This window comes from Pteropus medius, unplaced genomic scaffold (assembly GCF_902729225.1).
Source record: "Pteropus medius unplaced genomic scaffold, Ma_sr-lr_union100, whole genome shotgun sequence".
Lineage (NCBI taxonomy): Eukaryota > Metazoa > Chordata > Mammalia > Chiroptera > Pteropodidae > Pteropus > Pteropus medius.
In genome coordinates, this window is record NW_024345481.1 from 3973509 (window position 1) to 3997686 (window position 24178).

A 24178-nucleotide genomic window follows, 5' to 3' on the forward strand; every position below is an offset into this window, starting at 1 on the left:
TTTTTTGTGGCGATGAACTTAAATTCCTTGGGATTTTTCTGAATTTTCTGCCTTTAGTGGAGCTAAAATATAGGGTTGGGTATCATAAATTTGCCATATATTTAATAATCCAGGCTCTACTTTTTTCCTTCAAAAATTCTATCTTCAAATCTTTTAACCAAGGTTTTTAATTTCATCAGAACCTAACTCTAGTTCTGGAATCCTGAACTAAGTTCTCTACTAAATATCTGATTAGGGCTGAAAAGAAAACAATTAGCACTTAGTTCCTTTTTATTCTTTACAGGGTGAGTTTTTCTAATTTTTCGTTGCCTCGCCCTCCCGTGGAGCTGTGTTTTGTTCCTTGGCGGTATTACTTTGTCCCCTGCCAGACTGGGTTGCACTGGGGCAGCACGCTGACGCGGTCCCACCAAGTCTGCAGCAGGGGATGAGCGCAGACTGCCGGCGGGGGCGATGACCCAAAGGAGTCCTCCCAAATGGGACAGTTTTTGACTCGAGTTTTGTCCTAACTCCTATCCTGCGTGATCCACTTAGTCTTTCTCAGTCACTGTGTCAGAGAAGTATCATCAGAGAACTTTTCTAGTGAAAAAAGGAGACTCGTGATATTCTTCAGTTTATCATCAACACCGTAATTCGTGTCCTATGCGAAAGAACCTAGAATGTCATTTAGCTTACAGTCCCTGTGACCAGACCTCTTCCCCACCACCTGTCAAACTTCGTTGTCTGTGCAGATTTGTATGTTGGGGGGTGGAGAGGTTGGTTTGCTTTGCAGATGTTTTCTGAATAAGTTCTCCTTGACGAAAAATCTAAGAATCCTAAATTTGGAGACTTCTTTTTATCATAGAATTAATGGTCAATTGGTTCACTTTATTTAGAGTTTTTACCCTTTGTTGTGACTTTTACTCTTTCTCGAGGATGTAGGGGGGAAAAACTTTTCCCTCTACCCATCTGACATTCTCTAACTGGGGCCTTGTAAATTAGACCGACAGGAGACAGACAGATTGACAAGAGAGGAACAGACAGGTTTATTAACACGTGTGTTATGCTTACCACGGAAGCACTCAGAAATGAGTAACTCACAGGTAGGGGAGTGGAGCTGAGAACTTGGGTTTATGTAGCATGTTAACAAAAGGACAGCACAGTTTTTAGAAGCAGCAAATTGAAGAGAAATACATGGGGGAACTAACGGAAGTTAAAGGCCATTTGGTGACACTTGTTATGTAGATTCTTTTGGTGCCATTTTGGCAAATAAGGGTCTAAAGTTGTCTCCAGTGATTAATTTATGTCTTTTCTGGTGGGGGTGGTACACATTTACAAATTGTCCTGTTTTTAGGCAGGAGAAAGAAAAGCTAAGTAGATTCTTGAGAAGAATTAGTCCTGTATTCTTAGCCCCTGGCTTGGTCCAAGATGCTAATCTTCAGATGTCCAGTGGGCTGGACAAGCGAACAGCTTCTTCCTGAGGTCATTCAGATGGTCATCTGAGGGTCTGACATGTGTCCAGGCAGTGATGCAGGACTGGAGAGGTGAAAAGTGTAAGTTCCCAGCCTAGTTAAAGTGAGAACAGAACCATTTCCTCATCCCTAGCCACTTGGCCATAGTGACTCCATTTTATCTTTTCATGCTGTTCCTACCTGCATTAAAGACATCCCTGAGTGTTTGCTTGTAAATGCTTGGGTTCTTGCTTAACTCAGGGAGTGCTCATCTAGGAAACAGAACCCCCCTGAGTGCTCAGGGCCCATCTCTGAGCAGCCTCTGAATGATCGTGTGTCTAAGCCAGCCCTGCAGGGCCAATAACCCACTTTTCTGTTGAGAAAAACCACCTCGTGACAAAATTCAAAGAATCTAAGTTAAATCAGTCAATCGAACAAGCAGACAGGTACTCACTTACCCGTTGGCCAAGCAGGCCCGCTGGGGATCCTTGGGAGTTGAGCTGTCATCTTCATCTTCATTTCTGCAGTAGTGCAATGATATTTCTGCCCTAAACAGCGGTAGACTCCATTTTTTTGTTGTTTTTACCTGTTAGTGTTAGTTGCTCCTCCTTTTGACTTCCTCTGTGGTTCCAAAGGTGCCATCCAGAGAAAGTCATTATGGTTTCGTTAGCATGACCGGGCTCTTCCCAGAGCGATCAAGGCGTCAGGTATCCAGAGCACACTCGATGTGTATACACATTCTCTAGCTTCTTTATAAAAATCTAACTGACCAGGATTTGCATTTAAGCCTTATTTTTCAATTCCTGGTTTGTACTCAACCTTATTCATATGCGTTCATAAGAAAAAGGGAAAAAACTCCTTTTTATTGATGCTTTCACTATCTCAGGTTATAGAGCTTTTCATTTCGTGTTTGTCTGTAACTACTTCCACTCAGCCCTCTGCTCCCCCGTCTCTCTAGTTCCTGTCTGTGGTTGACTTGATGAGCAAGCTCCGGCTTCCCTGTGGCTGGAGAGCCGTCTCGTCGCCAGGGCCACGGTCTCGTCTTCAAAGGAAGTTAAGAACTTGGTGACCTCAGAATGGCTGGTGTTAATGTCAGCATCAGTACTGCACAGGAATAAGGGGTGCTGTGGTCACGTGGGACTTGATAGAGCTCAAGAGCTGTCGAATTCTAGACCAAGCTCTGAAATGCATTCCTGTCCGGCCTCTGCAGAATGAGCCACTGAGTTCCAGATTTCGGGGATCTCTCTCTGTATAAGCCACATATGGTCTTAGGGTTTTGAGGGAGAAAAACTATGCTGTAAATCTTATTAGGACTAATACAATTGATAGCCTTTTCTTACAGGCACTGACTGGCTGTAGGTGGCATTGCATCTCCAGTGTGGACACAACGCTACCACCTAACAGAAGTTTTATCTTCTTTCCTAAGCTGCACATCATCAAATGTTGGATGAAGGTCAGGGCAGATATTTAGGTGCAGATATGTCCTTTACCTATACATTACCTGTCCAGTGGTGCACAGAAATCAAATGAGCACAAACTTAGGCTTTGCTCTTGATTTCCTTTTTACTTTTAGCATTTATGACCTCTAAGTTACCTCTGGGCCAGCGGGCACAGCAGTGGAAAAAGCACTTGGGACGTACAAAGGTTTTATCATCTTATCTGCTCTCTCAGAGTTATGTGAGCCCCAGTATGGAATGCTGGTATTGGAGATAGGTATTTACCAGCCAGCTTTGTCATATGTGGTTTTGCCTGATTTAGTTACGTTTTGGGGGAACGGCAACTCCTTTCTATGTAATAAACGCCTGTTTTTAATAGTACGTGTTGTCTTCAGAGAAATGGGGAGCTGATGTCTTCATGAGAGAAAGGGGAGGAGCCACCATTGTATTTGCTCTGTGTCTCGATTTTTTAAACTACTTAAGGGAAAGTTCGGGGAGGGGAGTCACATCTTCAGGCTGACCATTTTTTCTTTGTGATTTCAGAGGTGGTGGCCCAGTGGTGCACGCAGGGAGACCTCCTGGCAGTCGCTGGTATGGAACGGCAAACCCAGCTCAATGACCTTCCCAATGGCCCGCTCCTGAAGAGTGCCATGGTCAAGTTCTACAACGTCCGAGGGGAGCACATCTTCACGCTGGACACACTTGTGCAAGTAAGGGCATGTGTGAGGCACTCACTGGGCGCCCTGTGTTGCATGCCCCGTTCCATTAAATGCTCGTGAGTGGGTTATACTCTGACAGAGTCTAATCCTTGTGGACTTAATTAAATTATGGAGCATAAACCAGAAGGAATGGGGAGAAAGACACTTTTTTGCCTTTTAACCAAAACACTTTATTCCATTGTCCTGTCAAGTGAGTGAACAGTAAGCAGAGGGATCTGGTGTTTATCATTGGTCTGAAGCAAAAATCAGAAACTTGCAGGAGGGAACGCCGAATCTTCATTTACTCTCTCTGATATTATGTTTGTTATGCCAGTCATACAAATACTTTTGTATTTCAGCTAAGTAATTGTTAAACAATAAGTTTAAAAACCTTAAAGGTCTTTAAGAAAGCATGCATAGGCGGGCCCCTTTCTGCTTCTTTGGAGAAATGTCCTAGAAATCTTTAGACTAGTTCATTTCTGGTCTGGGTCAGTCATAGTGGAGGACAAAATTCTCAGCGGGGTGGCAGAGAGACAAGACTGCGAGTGAGTTGATAACTGATGGGGGTGATGATAAACTAGAGACTTGTGTCCTAATCTTACCCAGCTCATCAGAGGCAGGTATACCAGATTTGGGGTAATTGGTAATTAGATGCAGACATTAATTATTTAAATATATCCTTTTTTAATGTGGTTAAGACACACAACAAAATTTATCATCTTAACCATTTTTAAGTGTAAGCTCAGTAATGTTAAGCGTATCCCATTGTGTTGTAACCAATCTCCAGTACCTTTTCATATTGTACAACTGAAACTCTATGCCATTCCATTTCTATGAATTTGACTATTCTACATACCTCATATAGGTGGAACCATATAGTGTTTGTCTTTTTGCGACTGGCTTATTTCACTTAGCATCATGTCTTCAAAGTTCATCCACATTGTAGCATGTCAGAATTTCCTTCCTTTTTAAGGCTGAATAATATGCCATCTTATAGATCAATCGATTGATCAATTGATCGATAGATGTGGGGGAGAGAGAGAGAGCATGCACATGAAAGCGAGCAAGCTATAGATACAGATATATCACATTTTGTCCATTCATCCATCAACGGACATTTGGGTTCCTTCCACCCTTAGCTATCACGGATAGGGCTGCTGTGACCAGGGATATACAAATATCTGTTTGAAACACTACTCTCAGTTCTTTTGGATAAATACCCAGAAGTAGATTTGCTGGATGATATGGTAGTTCTATTTCCGATTTTCTGAGGAACGGCTGTACTGTTTTTCACGGCAGCTGCCCCATTTTACATTCCCTCCAGCAGTGCTCAGGGTCTCATCTTTCCCACGTGCTCGCCAGCCCTGGTTATTTTCTGGTTTTTTGATAGTAGCTGTCTTGATGGGTGTGAGGTGGTATCTCATCGTGGTTTTGATTTGTATTTCCCTGATGATTAGTTATGTCGAGCATCTTTTCATGTGCTTGTCGGCCAGCTATTTCTGCTTCTTTGGAGAAATGTCTATTTGAGACCCTTTCCAACTTCTTAATTAGATTATTTGATTTTTTGTTGTTGAGTTACAGGGTTTAAATATATCTTTTGACAATGCAGCATCTTCTGTGGGCGAATAAACACTTGTTCAAGTACCCAGCAAACATATTGTGTGGCTGGCGCTGAGCTCTAAGCACTAGTGTATAGGAACAGGACACAGGAGCCATTCGAGGTAATAAGCAGAAATTAAGTCCCAGCCAAAGCTGGATAGTGTGATTAGAGTGAGTCAGTGCTGTCCATGCCCGCTCTGCAGGCACCAGAGGCGGAGGCGGTACAGATTGCCTAACGTTGGGAATGGGAACGATTAATGCAGCCAAAAGACAAAAATAAATAAATGACAAACAGAAGGAGTTTAGGGAACTATTAGGAATGTTATGGGAACGGGCAGCCATGTGGTCTAGGTGGGTAGCTGCTCTATGACCTGAGACGGGGGAAGTGGGGAGTCATGATGAGGCATGTGCAGGAGGAAGTGTTAAAAACGGGCTGGGAAGCTGTGGTTGCATAGGAAATTCAGATTCCTGTTTTAGAAGTGAAAGAGTTGTGGGCGATGAAACAAACCAGGGAAGGGCTAAAACAAATCAGAGCTAAAACAAAAAGAGCGATGAAACAAATCAGGTTGAGGCCATCGGCGTGAGGCCAAGGTGTGGGGCAAAATAAGCATCGATATCGGAGTCCCTGCAGATTTGGGACTGAAGGACAGGTTGCCTTGTTTACAGTGGTGGCCCGACTGCCAGTGTCTTGCCTGGAACATAGTAGGTGCTCAGTAAACACGTGTCCAGTGGATCGATGGAAGGACAGTTATCAACACATGCTTTCTTTAGTCCTTCCTGTTGGTTTTTGAACTGGAAGGCTGTGTGCCTTTCCCAGTCAAATCTCATGCCACCTTTGTATCCCTAGCCTAACTGGAAGACAAGAAGGAGAGGATGGGAATTTTCGCCTCTTTCTGAGTTAAGAAGGCCTTTGTGTTTATTAGAGTATTTGTGAATTAAAGTGCGGAAACACTCAGGTACGTTGAGCTTTGCCCACCGTTCTGTCTGACTCGGGGCACCGTTCCTGGCAGCATTCTGTTCCCGCTCCAGGAAGTGTCCTTCCTGCCATCTCGGCCTGGGGACATCCATCCTCTTTGTGAAGGCCAGATCAGTCACATCCTTTTCCAGACATGCCTGGTGATTTTGATGCTGCTTCTCTATGAACCTCAGGGTGCTTCATACCTCTGGCATCTGTTACACTTCTCTACTTGTCTGATTTTCTTGACACCAAAGACCACATTTTCTTCATTCTGCTGATCTTCGCTGTGCCTAGAATGTAAGAGGCTTGGTGGCCTTAACCATTGCAAAAGTTCTCATCAGCTGTCACATGAAAGTAACATGGGTCTTGAATTTAAACTACCTGGGGCTCAGGGATAAGAGAGGAGTTTGGCCGATTTTCCTTTGGGGAAAAATAGCCATACACTGTCTCACATTTTAATTCATTATTGATTCTTTTTTTCTTCATTTGAAGATCCATTTCAATCACTGAAAAGAATTGCCTCAAAAATGTAAAGTTAAATAATGATGCTATTAAAAATCAAGGGCAATATTAATTATACGTAGCACCAGCTTAACCCGGTCTGGAGTGGTTCTCCAGTCACATGTCATCCGCGCTGTGCTGGTCAAGGAGTCCAACGGCGGGGACGTTTTTATAGCAGGAAGGAAGTTCGGCGATTTATTGAACTGTTTATAAAAAGAATTTAATGTAGCTTAGATTGGATAATTTATTTTCAAGTTAATTAGATTGTAGGTTATTGCATACAAAGCCGTTGCCCGGCGCAAACTTGCGGCAGCCTGAGCTTTAAAATTGATTCTCCCAATTTACTCATAATAGCTGTGCCTGTGGCTGGAGGTCTTATAAGGAAATGGACTGTAGTTTATGTTCCTGTCCTTCCTACCTGCTATAATTTTAAATCCTGTAACTTACCTCATCGGCCGTGATCGGTGACCATCTGTATAGAATTGCACGTCTGTAATCTGACAGCAGACCGCCGGAGGTCATAGTGCTGACGAGTTCGCAGGTTCCAGCAACTCGGGTCTGGGTTGTTGATTGGTTAGCTGGCTGGCTTGTTTTGTTTTAGCTTTATGAACTTTTTTTTGCATTAAAGACAAGTGGGAGCAGTCACCTTCCATTCTGTAAGGTTCACTTACTGATGTAAAATATTTGAGTAAAAAGCTGAGAGAGAAGGAAGAGGAAGAAGGTAGGTGCGGGAACCGAAAATCAAAGGGAAGATTGCTTTATGGGCCTTGCTTTTACCCTCCTTCCGCGTCCTTCAAGGAGGGTCTTTCAGCAGAAATAATTGGCCTCCGTCTGTCGGGGGTTAACCCTGCCTGTTCTCAAGAGGCCGCCACAGCTGTGCTTTTCCTGTCGTTCGTTGTAAATAGATGAGAAAGTCCTTCCTGAGTTATCTGCTTGCAAAATGCAAAATGGTGTGTTCTTGCAAAACTGAAATTCGAGCAACTGAATCCTGAGCTAGATTTTATTATTGTAACTTAGTCGGTGGCCAAATCATTGTAACTCAATATTCAAAACTGTCCATGGCTCCAGCCAACACAATTTGTTGGTGACCAGTCACCAGCTTAGTCTGTTTAAGAGTGAAAAGAAAGTTTTTTTTTTAGAAAGCGTTCCTTCTTTGCACAAGCTTGTACAAATTAAATATCCCCTTCTACCAGGGGCGGTTGAAGTGCGTTTCTTCTAAGACAGAGACCCCACCGTCCTCATGGGGAGCTGCGGAAAGGAGGGGTGGCCGTGGTGGCCCGCACAGCGATAAGACTCCTCAGTGGCCCGGTAGCCAGTCCTCGGCCTGGGGCCCCGCAGCAGAAGCCGTGAGCTTGGCCGGCCTCGCTTTCTCTTTCTTGGGCCAGTTTTCTCTCCCTTTGACCCTTTTGTCGTCTGTTGACCCTAATCCTGCTTGAAGAGCTCGTCTTCTATACGGAAAGGACACCCTGCTTTTTACTTCTCTTAAGTTTTTAGAAGACTCCAGCCAACTCCCTGCTGTGTACAGAAGTAGTAATGTAGTGAGGAAGCTTTCTGTTCCGATTAAAAGTCAGTCCTTCAACTCGGTCAGGCCTCTGCGGAAGCTGCCGCCTCTGTCTGAAACGACCCCCTTGCCCTTTCTCGCGCCCCTTGTCCTGCTCTATCTGCTTCGCAGCGTTTCACGGTCAAGTAGTCCGTGCGGAGATGCCGAGGGGTTTCTCCCCCTGCCCCCACCTGAGAATGGCAGCTCCGTGAGGGCGGGAAACGGGTCTTTTTCAGTGTCAGTCCCCTCACACCGAGAGTGTGTCTGGCCCACCGTATACATTTAACAGGTATTTACTGAACAACTGATTGGCAGCTCAGTAGACGAGTAAGCGATTGGATGGCATCGTGTAGTGTGGAGGTCATGTCTTCGTGTGCTGTCGGGTTGGGACCAGCCCTGCGTCATGCTGCGGCAGGGAGTCTTCTGAGCGAAGTCACCTGCGCTCCTTTAAGTGGCTCAGGGCGGGCCATCGAGATGGGGAGATGCTGGGAGGCCCCTTGGCCATGCAGGCATGCCTCGTTTTGTTGACCTTCATAGAGGTGTTTTTTGCACGTTCAAGGCAAAGACCCTCCAGCAGCAAAAGATTCCAAATTGCTTTATTGCCGTGGTCTGGACCCGAACCCGCAGTGTCTCCCAGGTGTGCCCATGCGTTGACCACTCACGCCTCTGGCCACGTAAAACCTCTCACTAGCCCGTCACTCGCCAAGGTGCTGGATGCCACCTCACTAGCAGTCCTAGAGAGGCAGCTCACTCCCTGCCCTTTTCCCTCCTATCTGGGTGCATGTGATATGTGAACTCGTCTACGCAGATTAAGATTTTGAATATTATCAGTTTCACGGTTCTAGCCATCGCTTCTAAAAAGATGTCATTTTGTGTGATTTGAGAAAGAGATTAAGTCCACAGATTTACACCTGAGTTTTCTCCTGGCAGACAGCAGCTGTTCAAACAGAAGCATGAACCTGTGGGAAATGGAGAGATGGACCTGTGTCCCCTCGAGTGCCCCCAGGTCTATGGGACTCGAGCACTCGGTACCTTTCTCATTGGCAGCAGCTGATGCCGGAGCCGGCCGCCCTTAGGAGGACAGCGCTCCGAGGGCGAGGGCCCCAGGCACGCGGACCCTGGTCCCAGGGGACGGGGCAGCAGAAACTGCTGAATGTGGGCAGCTAAGTCAAGACGTGGTGCTGGTAACAGCCCCACAGCCCATGTCTGCAGACATGGCACGGGCAGTCGCTGGCACTTGGACTCCGGTTTGAATTTCCACCAGCATTTGTAGCCAGGCCTTTGTAGGCTGGAGTGCCGGTAACAGCACCGGAAAACGGGCACCAGCAGGAATGAGACTTTAGAAGAGTACGGTGCCATGTGATGAAGGGATTTGCATGCGTGTGAATTTTCCATTCTCTTCTTCCTTCCCCTTCCCTCCCTCTCTCCCTCCCCCGTCCTTGACATGTAACATTAAGTGTAAGGTGTACAGTGTGTGGATTTGATACAGTTCTGTGTCGCAGCATAGTTACCACAGGTAGTTCTACCTAACACCTCCATCACATCGTATCACATAATTACCATTTCTTTTTTGTGGTGAGAAAGATCTACTCTCTTAGCAACTTGCAAGTGTTTAGTACAACGGGTTAACTGTACTCACTTTAGTCCCCTAACCCTACACGAAGGACTGTCTGTGGGGTTACGGGCCTAAAGGGATTCTGAGAGACTGTGGCCCTGTCGCCAGGCCTCAGACTCAACAGTCATCACAGTAATCAATCTCCCCACATCAGAGAGCCCTCAGAATCTTCAGACAAGAGGGGCAGCCCTCACTATTTGTGAATTTTTCCTTATTTTTCTAATGCAGCCCTAAAAATTGTGCCAGAGGTACCCGTATTTTATACTTTATTGTCAAACAGGGAGCATACGCTATAAACACTAAGTTAAATGAGCATTTCCCCTTCCTCCCGGTGCTGGAATAAGCTGTCAGTGGCTTGGGCAAGTAAGTGGATGCTGCACCCCAGATGGCTTTACTCGCTATTCGCGTCTCGCTCTTAGAAGAGGGGATTTCCTGGTGACCTCGCTCCAGGTAGCAGTCTGTCCTTTGCGACCCTGCAGGCCTCTTGTCTCCAGGCTGAAGAATTCCAGCTCTTTCCTGCCAGGTTCTAGTTTTCAGCCCTCTCGACCCCTTCCACTCCTCCTGGCTGAGAACTCTGTTTTCCTCGTGGGTGCAGCACCCAGTGTGGAGAAGCACAGCCAGTCCTCCCTCACCTTTGACGTGTGCCTCCTGCTGCTGTTTTCTGCTCACCTGACAGTACTGCCTGGCTGACTTTTGCTTGTGGGCCCGCATGACCTGTGGATCCTTTTCTGCCCGAGTGAATCATTGCAGTCGTTATCCATGTGCTATTCATGCAGCCTGTTTCTTCTCCTCTGGTCTGTTTGCCTTTTCTGCAGACATGTGGTTCTGTTTGCTTCTGAGAAAAATATCCTTCACCAAAAGGGTTAAGGAGAGAACCGAGGGGAGAATTGGGGTTCATTACTTAATATTTGTGATTGGCAGTTCAGTTTTTTAGTGGAAATCACACATTCTTTATGAGGTGGTATCAATGTAGTGACCCGTCAGAGAGGCAATAAGACGAGCATCGGCGTGGAGTGGAGGGAGCAGTGGGTGGGATCTTAGCTCCCCCACTGTGTCTAACCGAGTTCGCCGGCCTCTCTCAGCCTCAGTTCCTCCCATGTTCAGGGGGAGTAAGGAGAGCTACGTGATGGAGTCCAGGGGATTAAAGGAGATAATGTATGTGCTCATCGAGATAACTTAGTGTGCTAAGTTCTTTGTGTTGTGATGGGTAGTGATTATACACGTACATGTAACAGAGAGGACTTTTATCCAGTTCGAAAGTCTGTATACCTGGGTTAAGTTTGTTTGTACAAAGATACGAGAGATGCATGCTCGTCATAATCATTGTATATAAGACCTTCCCAGAATGTGCCATCAACTATTACACGGAGCTACATAGTTACTAAAGGAAGCAGAAGTAGGGGAAGGGGCAGGGGCTGGCGGAGAAATGCCGTAGTCCTGCACTGTCACCGCTGGCATGTCCCTAGAGGGACTCAGAAGGACTGGGAACTTGGTGGAAAGAAGTGTCTAATATTTTTGCGGCTGGTTCCATCCAGTCAGGTTGTGCTAATTGAAAACCATTCTTCATTTCTTGAGCTCTACGTTGTAAATGTTATCGTAGGCTCAGGGTTGGGGCTGTGGTATATCTTTAAGATTAATCATGATTTCACTTCTAATAGAGCCTCTGTCCTGACCTGCCCTTAGCGGGGTTCGATGTTACCAAAGAAAACTTTGTGTGTATTTTTTGTGTCTTCAGCCTTGCTCTCAGTCACCAGGCCCCTCTACTGGGCCTGCCCTCTGGGTGGCACCTTTGGGTGAGGAGGCCCATCTGCGAACTCCCAGACTTGAGTTCTAGGCTTCCCCAGTCCTCCCCCAGGGGCTGCCTGGCCTCACTGAGGTGGAAACAGAAGCCGAATTACCTTCAGCCTGGCAGTTTGTTTTGAAGTTGAAACCAGAATTAGCCGACCCTAGAGGCAATATTAAGCAGGTGTCTTCACGTGTTCCTTTTATCTTCCTGTATGTCACTAAAGCCTTGTGAAAATTCTCTTTCTATCTGTCATTCGTGTAAAAGATCTGGTATCTCACTTCTGATCTTTGAAACCCCTCGAGACCTCGTTAAATCAGAGCCCCATCTGTCTAGATGGGAGTGAACACGTTGTCGCCACTTCCCACCACAGCCCTCCACCCCTTTCTCCTCCGCCTTGGCTGATCTGACTTAGATGGCATCCCGGAACTTCGGGGTTTCCCAGTACAGGTAGTTTCTGACTTGCACATGTGGATGTCACCGGCCTTTTCAAAGCAAATGATGGCCACAAACCCCCTAGGGAGGCCGCCACAGAGCCTGTTTCCCTCTCTCTGCCCTTCCAGATAGCTCTCTACTTCCTCCGCCCCATCAGCTCCAGGACGGCTGAGAATAGCAGTGATGTCACGTCTGGGTTATGACCTGCGAAGGGTCCCCGGAGCACTCGACATCCTTCATCGCCTTCAGTCCCCACAGCTGCCACTTTACTCATGACAGCATAGGAGACCTGCAGGGGTGATGTAATAGTCCCCAGGTCACACAGCTGCTGCTCCAAACCCAGTGTTGATTTGACTCTGAAATGCTCCCTGTCAGGACAAACGGGAAGGGCCATCTGTTCTACCTCCTCGCCACCTGCCCAAGCTGTGGGAACCAGCACCTGTTATTCGGGAGTCCAGATAACCCGAGCTTTAGTAAGGTGGCATCTCCTGGTAGAAACGTCATTACACAGAGCTAAGTTAGGTTTTATGGCACCAAATTAAAGAGACAATACCTGTAAAAGAACTTCGTAAAACCATTTCAGTGCTGTTTGTGCTCTGGCTTATACTTTTACTGCATTTTTATAATGTGGCATTTAACCATCTCTGTTGTACTTTTTAAAACCAATGGTCTCAGAAACTATTAGGTCACTTTATTTTGCTTGAGACAAGCGTGCGTGATCTTTCTTTGCTTACAAGAGGGAAAGCTGATGCATAGCCTGCCTTCACTCCCCGGCAGCGCCCCATCATCTCCATCTGCTGGGGCCACCGGGACTCTAGGCTGCTGATGGCGTCAGGACCGGCCCTGTACGTGGTCCGCGTGGAGCACCGGGTGTCCAGCCTGCAGCTGCTGTGCCAGCAGGCCATCGCCAGCGCCCTGCGAGAAGACAAGGACGTCAGCAAGCTGACCCTGCCCCCCCGCCTCTGCTCCTACCTCTCCACGGCCTTCATCCCCACCATCAAGGTAGAGCCCTCCCCGTCCTCCTGCCCGCGTGGGGCAGGGCAGACAGGGAAGGGAGGCGAGGGTCTCGGAGCAGGTGCACAGAAGTCGCGCCCGCCCCTCGGCAGAGTCTGCGTGGTGAGGGCAGCAGCTCCGCAGAGCTCCGCCCCTGTGTCCCCCACCCCCGCTGTCCGCAAGGGAGTCCGCTCATGTGACGGACGTCAGCTTTCTCACAGCAACGGCAGTGTTCCAAGCACAGTGGCTGTGTCATCTTGATGACCAGTCTGCCTCGTTCAATCCTGACTTCCTGGCAGATGCCATCATTCCCACTTGTGGAAGCCTGAAGCGCATTCCTAGAAGTTGAGTACCTTGCTCTATAACTAGTTACAGGAACGGTCAGGATTGAACCAGTTTAATCCTGGGGCCCGCAGTCCCCACCACTGCGGAGGAGGGGCGGCCCCCACCACACTCGCTGTCAGCCGTATTTATACTGATTCTAGCTCAAAATGGAGGTTTTCCCTGGCAGTGTGTGGGATGTACGTGCCGGGCGCTGTTCGGGGTGTGGGTCTCCCCCAACCTTAGGTTCTTCTCTGCATTCCCTTTTTTTGTAGTCTCTCTGCTTCTATGTATTAGATTGACTGCTGGGTTACTTGTTTCCTGAAACATCAGAGTTTCCGAATCTGTTGTGATTTCTTCAAGTTGCTTTACAATCTTGCTTCTGTGCCGGTGATTCTCAATCCTGGCTGCACATTAAAATCCCCTGATGAGTTTTTAGAAAATATGCATGCCTAGCCCTCACCCCCTGAGGTTCCCTGTCATTGTCTGAGGAGGGATCCTGGCTTAGATCTTTTTTAAAAGCTCCCAGGAGATCCAATGTGCACCCAGAGTTGTGAGTCGCTGTCCTGTGCTGCACAGTGGCAGTGCTCTGTCAGAGCAACCAGTGATGGCCACAGCCGCTCCTTTCTCTCCATGTCCCGCCTCCAGCCCCCAATTCCAGACCCCAACAACATGCGAGACTTTGTCAGCTACCCCTCGGCCGGCAACGAGCGTCTGCACTGCACCATGAAGCGCACAGAGGACGACCCGGAGGTGGGCGGCCCATGCTACACGCTCTACCTGGAGTACCTGGGTGGGCTCGTGCCCATCCTCAAGGGCCGGCGCATCAGCAAGCTGCGGCCAGAGTTCGTCATCATGGACCCCCGGACGGACGGCAAATCAGGTGGGCCCCCTCGCCAGGGGGACGGAGGGCCTCGTGCTCAGTGTCGTCCCTGCTAACCCACGCGGGAAGGGTGCATGTTTGTGAGATGCGAGCCTGTGCGGGCTGGCTGGGAGCATCCTCGAAGCTGCTCCGTTACCAGAATCCTGTGGAAGTTAACGATTCTCTAAATGCATTTGCTGATGGGCTTTTAATAGCAGTCGTGAGGCTTCGTGTGGTTTGAGCTGTGGATATCGGGCACGTCAGCTCCCAGTTAAGGGGGCGCTGGCACGGGCCTCTGGGAGCACTCTGTCCCTCTTTCATCGAGGGCCTTGACGTACCCTAGAGTCAACCTGAACCGAACAGTGTGGTACTGTCTCTGCCCCTGCCAGAGCAAATGACATGTAAAATTTTCAGACCTTCAGTCTACTCCTCAGCCTCCTGCTCCAGTCTTGCCTCTGCCTGTCGCTGATACACAGTTAACTGCTTCTTAGCCGATTGCCAAGGAAAATTCCTTGCTCATCTATAAAGATTTTGGCATGACGAGCACTCATTCCTTCTAGAACCCCTCTCCTCTGCTGAGCTGCATGACTCAGTTGATGTGTGTTCAGGGTGCTCACTGCACACCTGTCCCTGTGATTCTGTTTTGTGAGGCTTCCGAGGGAAGGGCTTTGTTCTTTTCATTTGTGGCCAGTATGCCCGCTCAGTGTCCTCAGCCAGTGACCGCTGAGGCCTGCACGCCCCTGTCAGCGGTACCTCCCAGGTTCAATATTCCGCTGCCCCATGAAGTTTTGTCCTGCACCGACAGCAGAGTGAGCAGCTCTGTCCTCTGTGCTTGTCACCCGTCCGTCGGGCTGCTGGTAACCCGAGGGGCACACAGTAGTCATGTTGGGGTTCTGTCTGCCCCCAAATCCTGAGGGCCTAGAGGGAGGGACCTGAGCCATCTTTGTACACCCAATGCCTGCAAGCACCTGCCCTGGAAACAATGTGAGTCGAATTCGGTTTGTTTTCATTCATTTAGTACCTGTTCTTTCCACGCGCCACTTCCCATTTACTCTCTCACCGGGATTGGCCTGTGCCCCTGCTTATGTCCCTGAAGCCACTGTGAGTGTGGTGTGACCGGACTTACCCAGAGTCACAGTGCAGTGGGCTTTTCCAACCTTGGCCGTCCTTGCCCCTCCAGTTTTTAATTGGATTTTTTTGGTCTTTCGGCGCACGTTAGGAACTAGTATCAAGAGCAGAAAGACTGAGGGGATGGGTTGGGGGCTGGCAGGGAGGGAACTGAAAGGGAAGGAGAGCAGGAGTCAAAACGAAGGAAGGAAGGAAGGAAGGAGGGAGGAGGGGAGGAAAAGAGAGGAAGAAGGGAGGAGAGGAAGGAAAAAGGAAGAGAGAAGAAAGGGAGAAGAAGGAAGGAAGAAGAAAGAAGGAAAAAGGAAGGAAAAAGGGAAAGGGAAGGGGGAGGAAGGGAAGAGGAAGGCAGGCAGGCAGGTGGGCAAAGTGAGAAAACCAGGGGAACAGCGGATATTGACTTAGAAGGAAAAGTGACTTTAGGGGAAGAAGAAAGGAGCCCGAGGTGATTAGAAACGGCCGAAGGAGGGGAGCAGAAAGGTCCTGAACCCAAGTGCTCATCATGCCTTCTTGCCTAACGTCCTCTCTCTGAGCTTCCCCCCATGTACACAGATTTATGAGACTTGCACACACATCAAGTGTTGAAGGGGTCTTAGGTGAAGAGCTTGCTTCTGTCCCCCTGGGTGACACATTTCCCACTGGAGAGCAGGGCAGACGCAGCACATAGGGTGGCCATGGGGCTAAGCACGCTTCACCCCCCCACGCCCCCCCACCCCCAGGCCTGAACCGCAGGGAGCCCGGCCTGACCGCGCCAGCACCTGCTTCTCCTTAGTGTTCACATTATCAGCTCACACCAAACACAGACTGGCTCAACTGCCGACGCTCCTGGGGAGTGAGATGTTTTATTTTTGTAATTAAAAGAGTGAAAACGCGAAGCAAAGCAAATCAACAGTGCGTATTCGATGCTGCTTTGTGCACGGTGCTTGAGCTTCCTGTGGTCATGAAGCAGTGCCAGGCGTCTCTGCTCTCAAGGAGTTTATAACCTGCTTTGGGTGATAAGACAGCTTAACATTTGAAAACTTCAATAAAAAAAGTCAAGACTTAAATACCTCAAGTCAGAAACAGAAGACTTGTCACAAGACAGGACAGGACGAATGGCCAACTGCACGGTGTACGTAAAGTGACCCAGAGGAGGGAAGGGTTCCTGATGTTGGGGAGCCAGGCGTTCTCATTGGGCCACCTCCCTGCGGGTCACCTGGGATGCTCGGCTCCTGCCCCTCACGTGGATTCAGCAGAGCTGGGGTGAGGCCTTAGGGATCTGCAGCCTGGTGGGTGCCCAGGCCACTGTTGCAGTCTGAAGTTCGTGACCTGCTGTTGTAAATGTTCCCCAAGCACATAACAGGTGTCCTCCTCCTAATCACCAGGGTTTATTTTTATGGCAGGTAGCATGGGTCCCAATAATTTTTTTTTAGCAAAAAAAAAATCCACAATGATTCAGAAGGTATTTTTACTCAGAGCTTGCAATGGACTGAATTGTGCCCCGCCCCCACCGCCCCGCATTCACATGTTAAAGCCTTAACCCTCAGTGTAGCTGTATTTGGAGACAGGGCTTTTAGGAGGTGATTAAGGTTAAATGAGGTATTAAGGGTGGACCCCTAATCCAATAGGATAGATGGCCTTATAAGAAAAGGCAGAGGAAGAGATCTCTCGCGCGCACATACACACACATGCACACAAGTATCAAGGAAAGGCCATGTGAGCACATAGCAAGAAGGTATGTGTCTGCAAACCAAGAACCCAGCCGTGCTGGCACTCTGATGTCGGGACTGCTCAGCCTCCATTATCTCGTGAGCCAGTTCCTTATAATCTCCCTCCCACCCTCCCTCCCTCGTGTCTGTCTGTCTGTCTCTGTTATATAGTTATCCCTTATTGGTTCCATTTCTCTGGAGGACCCCAAATAATATAGATTTTAGTACTGAAGTGGGGTGCTGCTATAGCAAATACCTAAATATGTAGAAGCAGCTTTGGAACTGGGTCATGGGTAGAAGCCGGAATTGTTGAGAGGTACATGCTAATAAAAATATGGATGCTAGAGCAATTTGTGGTCAGGGGTCAGACAGAAACGAGGTACGCGTCACTAGAAACTAGAGGAAAGTGATCCTTGTTATAAAGTGGCAGAGAACCTTGCTGAACTGTGTTCTAGGGTTTTGTGGAAGATAAAACTCTCAAGCCAACCAAATCGGATATTTAATTGAGATTTCCGAGTAGTTCTGAAAGAGTAGCTTGGCTCCTCCCAACTGCTTACAGGAAAATGAGGAGGGAAAGAGAGAAACTGAAGAAGGAATGTTAAGCAGAAAGGAAGCAGAACTTGAAGATTGGGAAGTTCTCGCCTGTTCTTACAGGACGAGATGAAGGACGGCTGTCGGATGGCTTGGATCTGACAGGATGGGGTGATAGAGCTATCTGACCGGGAACGTGCCTGTTCTTCAAGCGGGGAACATGACCCCAAAGGCGATCCAGAGGCCATCGGGGCCATCGCTTTGGTTTCAGCAGGCCAGACAGCCTCCACCTGGAGGCTTGAGAACAAGAACCTAGCTCAGGAGAGCCATGGGGCCCCCCACCTCAAGACATGGGGGTGACACTGCCACCTCAGTAGGCCTGGAAGGCCGAGTGTCGAACCAAAGAAGAGGATTCTCGAGCCTTTAGATCTCGTGGCGCTTGCCTTACTAGATCTCAGACTTGCTTGGGATCTGTCCCCCGTCCTTCCCTCCCGTTTCTCCTTTTGGAATGGGGCTGTCTATCCGAGCCTGTGTCGCCGCTGAGTCTTAGAAGCACATAACTTGCCTGGGTTCACAGGTTCACGGCTCCAGAGGAATTTTGCCTCGGTGTGAATTGTGTCTTGCATCTCACCCATATCCGATTTACATATTTAGATGAGACTTTGGACTTCAGATGTTAGTGTTGATGCTGGAATGAGTTCAGACTTTGGGGCTGTTGGGATGGAGTTGAGTGTATTTTGCACACAAGAAGGACATGAATGGAGGGAGAACTAGGGGCCGTATGCCATGGACTGAATTGTGTCTCCCCTAGTTTCACATGTTGAAGCTGTAACTACTAAAGTGACTGTATTAGCAGATGGCTTTTAGCGGTTCATTGTGGTTAAATGAGGCCGTGAAGGTGGGGTCCTAATCCAGTAGGATTGGTGGCCTCATAAGAAAAGGAGGCAAGGTCTGTCTGTCCACACCGAGGGAAGGCCATGTGAGGACACGCGCGAAGGTGGCCATGTGCATGCCAGGGGGACAGCCCTCACAGGGCCGGACGGTGCCAGCACCCCGCTGTCAGGCTTCAGCCTCCCAGACTTCGAGAAACTACCTAATCTACGGCAGCCTGAGCAGACTAAGACAACTTATATTTAGAAGCTTTTAAAACCACATTTAAAGATTTCTTAAAATTTTAATAATATATCTGATTCGAGCTGCATATTTTGAAAAGCCTTCAACCTAGATGAAATGAGCATATTTTTTAAAACTGACAAAATTGGCATGTGAAGCCCCAGATATTCTGGTTACAGTTTTGGTTTTCAAAGAACAATCTCAACTTAACGTTTTTCTACAACTTGGATGTTTATTCCAGAATTTCCATGATAAATTGCTGACACCGCATCTGTAGAACTAAGAGATACACCCGGCCACCAGCCCTGGCCTCCCCGAGTGTGGCTCTGATACAGTGCGCTGAGTTTCTAGTTTGTTGATGACCGGTGGCAGGCACGAAGGGCTCAGGGCACATTTCTCACACACCTCCTTTAAATCTCTTCTGTGGGGAGGTCCTCACTGCCCTTGGCTGAGTGGTTCCCAGCTTCGTCTGCACATGGGATTCACTGGGAGCTGTAACAGTCATCAGTGTCCGCGCCCCGCTCCCCAGGATCCTGCTGCAGTGGTGTGGGGTACAGCCAGGCAGCACAGAAAAGACCTTCTTTTTCTGTCAGGAGGTATTTATCGAGCCCCTGGGGTTGTTTTCGCCTCTGTGGTTACAGCAGGTGGCAGGACCGGCACCTTCTTCCCTCGCGGAGTTTACACACCAGTCGGGGAGACAGACCAAAAAGCAGTAGTGAGTGCTTGTGCCCCCACCCACTCAAATTCGTAGCTTGAAATCCTGGTGCCAGCTGTGACCGTATTAAGAAGAGGTGGGAACTTTGGTGGGTGACCAGGTCACGAAGGTGGAGCCTTTGAAATCATGAAGTCAGTGCCTTATGAAAGAGGCTTCCGAAGAATCCCCAGTCCCTTCTACCACAGCAAGAAGTCTGCAGCCCAGAGCGGGCTGTGACCAGAACCCAACCATGCTGGCACCCAGATCTCAGCATTCCAGCCTCCAGAACCGTGTGAAGCAAAGTTCTTTTGTTTATGAGCCACCCAGTATGTGGTATTTTGTTATAGCAGCCCAAATGGATACTCCGTGAGTAAAGGGGAAAAAAGCAATGGAAGGCATGTAGCTTTTGCGAAATCCTGGCGTGAACAAGTAGGTCAGGAGTTGGGTGGACGACGCTTTTCTGAGTTGATGAACCGGCTCTGCGCTGTGAACACATGGAAGCATCCCCTGTGCTCACACGCACGTTTGAATCGTAGCCAAGCTTCCTCTGGTCCATTGACTCCTAAATTAAATAATACAAGGCACTGGTCAGGGCATGTGAATTAAGCCTTTTTATTTGATTGAACTCAAGGGCACACCACTGGAATTTGCAGGATTCACGAGTTGTGCCTTCTGATCCAGCAAGCGGAGTAAGAAGGGCTGGCCTGGTAACACGGCTGGGCATCAGCCAGCCTCCTTCCATGTTGCGCGCCAAGCTGTTCTGCTGCCCCCAGTGGCCTCAGAGAGGCCCCTGTTCACAGATGTCACCTCCATATGTGCAGAAATTTAGACATTGGATTGGATTAGCAAACTCATCCTTTAAAATGTAAACAACCTTCTTGAATGGTAAAATCACTCTCATTCTATAGTTCTATAAATTATTTCATTGTGATTGAACAATTCAGCTTTTTTATTACCTGGCAAGGTTCTCGCAGGCTCGAGGGAATGAGGCTTTAGTCAGCAAAGTGATTTTGGAGAATGTACTTCCAGTGAGGGCAGAGGCCTGGGGGTGGGACCAGGCAGGGGATTGGGTAGTGAAGGGATGTCAGGGGGTGGTGGCAGGAAGGCAGCAAAGGAGAGGGATTCTGAGGAGGATGGCAGACATGGACTTCGGCTCCTTAGCAGCTTTGTGATGGCCTCACCTCTGTGCACATCACCTGATGCTCTAGGGGCACTGATCTTCCGCCTCCTGGGCAGTTGATTGGCAAAGTTATCTTGAGTGGCTTCGATACAGCCACCCTCGGCAGAACCCAGAGGTACCCCTGAAAGTCCCACTGCACAGGTCTTCCTTCCGGCTCTTATCAGCGGGACAGCCAGGCCCCCGCAAGGGACCTTGTGGCAGTGCCAGCAGACTGTCCTGCCGGCAGACATAAGTAGCTCCATCAGGTCTCCAGTCTAGAGCAGGCTCGGGCACAACAAGGGCCTTCCCAGGCCCCAGGTCAGAAGCAGATTCTTGAGGAGGTTCTGGGCAGCTTGGAAGCCGGCATGGACGCAGATGGATGCAGGTGGCGCCTGCTGGCTCGAGGTGGGGTACAACAGTGCAGCCATTTTGGTTTCTGCTTTTAGCATAGCCAAGTGCCAGGTTATTTTCTCCATTCCAGAGGCGTTAAAATGCCATGCCCCCTTGGATAACAGTAGGAGCAATTGCTTACTTTTGCTTAGAAAATGTACCAGCATTCAGATGTCAAAGGAAAACGATGCTCTGCTCTGCTTCAACCCTCTAGACTTAAAACAATGGCCTGTAGAGTCGGTCCATCCCTTGGTTTCTAGTAATAATCTTTGTTAGGGTCTAATTGCTATCACTTCTCATCAATTTGTCATTGGTGTCTTACCAGATGAGATCTATGGGAACAGCCTGATTTCTACCGTGATCGACAGCTGCAACTGCTCAGACTCCAGTGACATCGAACTGAGTGATGACTGGGCCGCCAAGAAGTCTCCCAAAATCCCCCGAGCTAGCAAGTCACCCAGACTGCCAAGGTAATCTCGGTCTTCAGGGGAGCTCCCCGTTTTTGTGTGCCTCTGGAGGCCTGTCTGTTGTCAGAATCTCACTGGAACCAAGAGCAGGAGGGGCCAGCAGGGGGGCCTCCGGCCTCTCAGGGCGGCCTGCCGTGATTGCAGCCTGCCTCTTTCACCTACTGGGTGAAAAAAGACACCCAGTAGGAAGTTTGCTAAACCCCAGGACTTCCCTAGGGGTCAGTGCTGATGACGGGTGGCATGGAGTAGCCAGAACTTTCTGGCTTACTTGTATATTTTTTTGTTTGAGAACAGTAAGAAAAAGGTTTTATATGTATGTAATATGTTGAAGACAATGCCAATTAAATGGCTATAATACTGTAGTTGGGGGAAAAAATAGTAAACAAAAAAAACCTGTAGCTCCTAAAGGCTTGTTTTGAAGAGCAGCAAAAAGCTAAGGAAGAGTAGACGGAGGGGCCTGTGGTGTTGCAGATAAGAAACACCATCTTCTCGTCCTGGCTCCACCTCCTCGGGCTGTATAAATGGACAAATCCTGACCTGGATACCAGTTTCCTGATCTGTGGAAGTTCATGGGTAGACCAGATCTTCACCTAGTTCTAAAAGTGCGTGATGCCCTGCAAAATTACATTTACATGCAGATATGTATCTGCCCAGATCGTAAACACATAATTCTTTGTGCAGGCGGTAAGCCAGTGTATTCACCAGCTGCTGAAGATAAAGAACATTTGCGTTGTCCTGGAAAGTCCCCTGGGCCCCTCCCATGCCACAGCCACTCCCTACAGTGATCACTGCTCCCGCTTCTGTCACATGAGTGGAACCAGTCAGTGTCCACTTTTTATATTTGGCTCTTTTTTTTTTGCGTATTCATGTCGTGTCTGTCATAGTTTTTTTCGTTTTTGCTCTATGGAATTCCATTGCAGTGACTATACCACAGGTCGTGTATTGCATTTACCAGTTGATAGATATTTGGTGGTTTACAGTTCGGGCCAGTGATACATGAACCCAGTGTAGACCTGCGGGTCTCGTTGTGGGCATGTGCACACGCTCATCTCAGGTGTGTACTTAGGAGGGGAGTCACAGGGCTGGGGGTAGATAGATGTGTAATTATGAGAAACTGCCAAACAGAATTTATTCCAAGACGCCTGTACCATTCTAAACTCCCACCAGCAGTGTACGAGAGTTCAGCTGCCTTTACTCTTACCTACAATTGTATTGTCATTTAAAAAATAATTTTACCCGTTCTGGTGGGTATGTAGTGGTATCTTATTGTAGTATAATCCTCAGGGATTGATGATGCTAAGCAGCGTTTTATGTTTATTGGCCATTTGGGCATCTTCTTTTTGTGAAGTGTCTATTCAAGTCTTTGGCCCGTTGTTTATGAGTTGTTTTTTTCTTATCGAGTTGTAAGATTCTTTATGTATCTAGCGATGACTCCTTTGCCAGATCTATGGACTGCCATCCAGTCTGATACATATGTGGACTTCTTCTGTCATGGTTAGTGCTTTTTGTGCCCTGCTTAGGAAATTCTTGTCTGCCCTAAGGTCATGAGACCCTCTTGTGTTCTCTTCTAGAAGCTTCATAGTTTTAGCTTTCATACTTAGATCTAGAGTAATTTTTGTGTATAGTGTTAGAGGTAAATGTTCATTTTTTCCCATGTAGATATCCAGTGGCTTAGTAATCTGATTGATTTTTTCATATTTGTTCTAAGATTGTTAAATTAAAAATAAAATTAAGAATTTTCCTACACTTTTATAGTGTTTCACCTTTTCCCATTACTTAAGCAGAAAGGACTTTTAACACATAAGCGACAAAATGTCCTGTAGTGTCTTTTTAAAGTTTCTGGATGTCACCATCCCCGTGGCTAGTCTGCTTCCTCCCGTCTTTCCCTGCATTGAAGGCCATCACGCAGTGGCCGGGCTGCTAGGCTGATGGTCCTCTCACAGGTTAACCTGCATAGCCGCATTGGGAGCGCTGGACATCTCATCCAGCTCTCCACAGTGCATGTGAGGCTTCGTGCCTTTCTTTCATAGAACATCATCCACCTCACCATCTTCATTTTTATACGTCTCTTTGGGGTAGACTGGCATTAAATACATGTATCCCCATGGCTTAAACTGGGGACCACAGATCTAACGTAGGCTCAGAAGGCAGCAGAAAAACTTTAGTTCTACTGATTTGATTTAGATATTGCAGGTGCTGAAATGCTAGGTACGTTTGTTGAAATCCAGAGGTTGTATTAGGAGTTGTAAAGTTGCGGCTGTGAGGTGAGACACGACTCTGGGGCTGCTTTTGCAGACCCCTGGCAGCAGGCACGGGGACATTTCTAAACTCGTTCTAAGTCAGTAGAAAGTGAAAGACAGTTAATTTTCTGAGATTCCTTACAAACGAATCACTTAATTTCACTGTATTTTAAAATTTTTATTATTCAGTATACAACCTGTCTTCTTTCCTCTTGTTCATAAAGCAGAAGCAGGCAAGAGGGACTTGGTTAGATTAACGGGAATGGCTTCAAGGAACGCGACACCCCCAGTGACTGCTGGAAGGGGAAGGGAGTGCCAGGAGTGCGGGGCCTTCCCTGCGGTGGCGCCCGGCGCTCGACCTCCTGCCTTGTCTCCGCAGGATCAACATCGAGGCTCGGAAGTCTCCCAAGCTGTCCCGGGCCGCTCAGGAGATGTCCAGGTCTCCTCGCTTGCCCATGCGCAAGCCCTCCATCGGCTCGCCCAGCCTGACGCGAAGAGAGTTTCCCTTCGAAGATGTCACTCAGGTAGCATCTCGGTCCCGGTGATCACACACACTGGCCGCAGGCTGCGCGCCACTGCTTCTCCCCTCCCAGCGCTTCTCCC

The 24178-nt window shown here is 48.3% G+C and overlaps 1 protein-coding gene across 3 annotated transcripts in view; it reads left to right on the forward strand.

Annotated features, from left to right (window-relative positions):
- The window catches only part of TULP4 (TUB like protein 4), a 188850-nt gene that overhangs the window by 149210 nt on the left and 15462 nt on the right, over positions 1-24178 (forward strand). For all 3 annotated transcript variants that reach the window (XM_039873905.1, XM_039873903.1, XM_039873904.1), the window contains 5 exons: positions 3407-3573; positions 12770-12994; positions 13955-14189; positions 21194-21338; positions 23955-24099. In XM_039873905.1, the coding sequence (XP_039729839.1) occupies positions 3407-3573; positions 12770-12994; positions 13955-14189; positions 21194-21338; positions 23955-24099 (917 nt within the window). The remainder of the gene's footprint in view (positions 1-3406; positions 3574-12769; positions 12995-13954; positions 14190-21193; positions 21339-23954; positions 24100-24178) is intronic.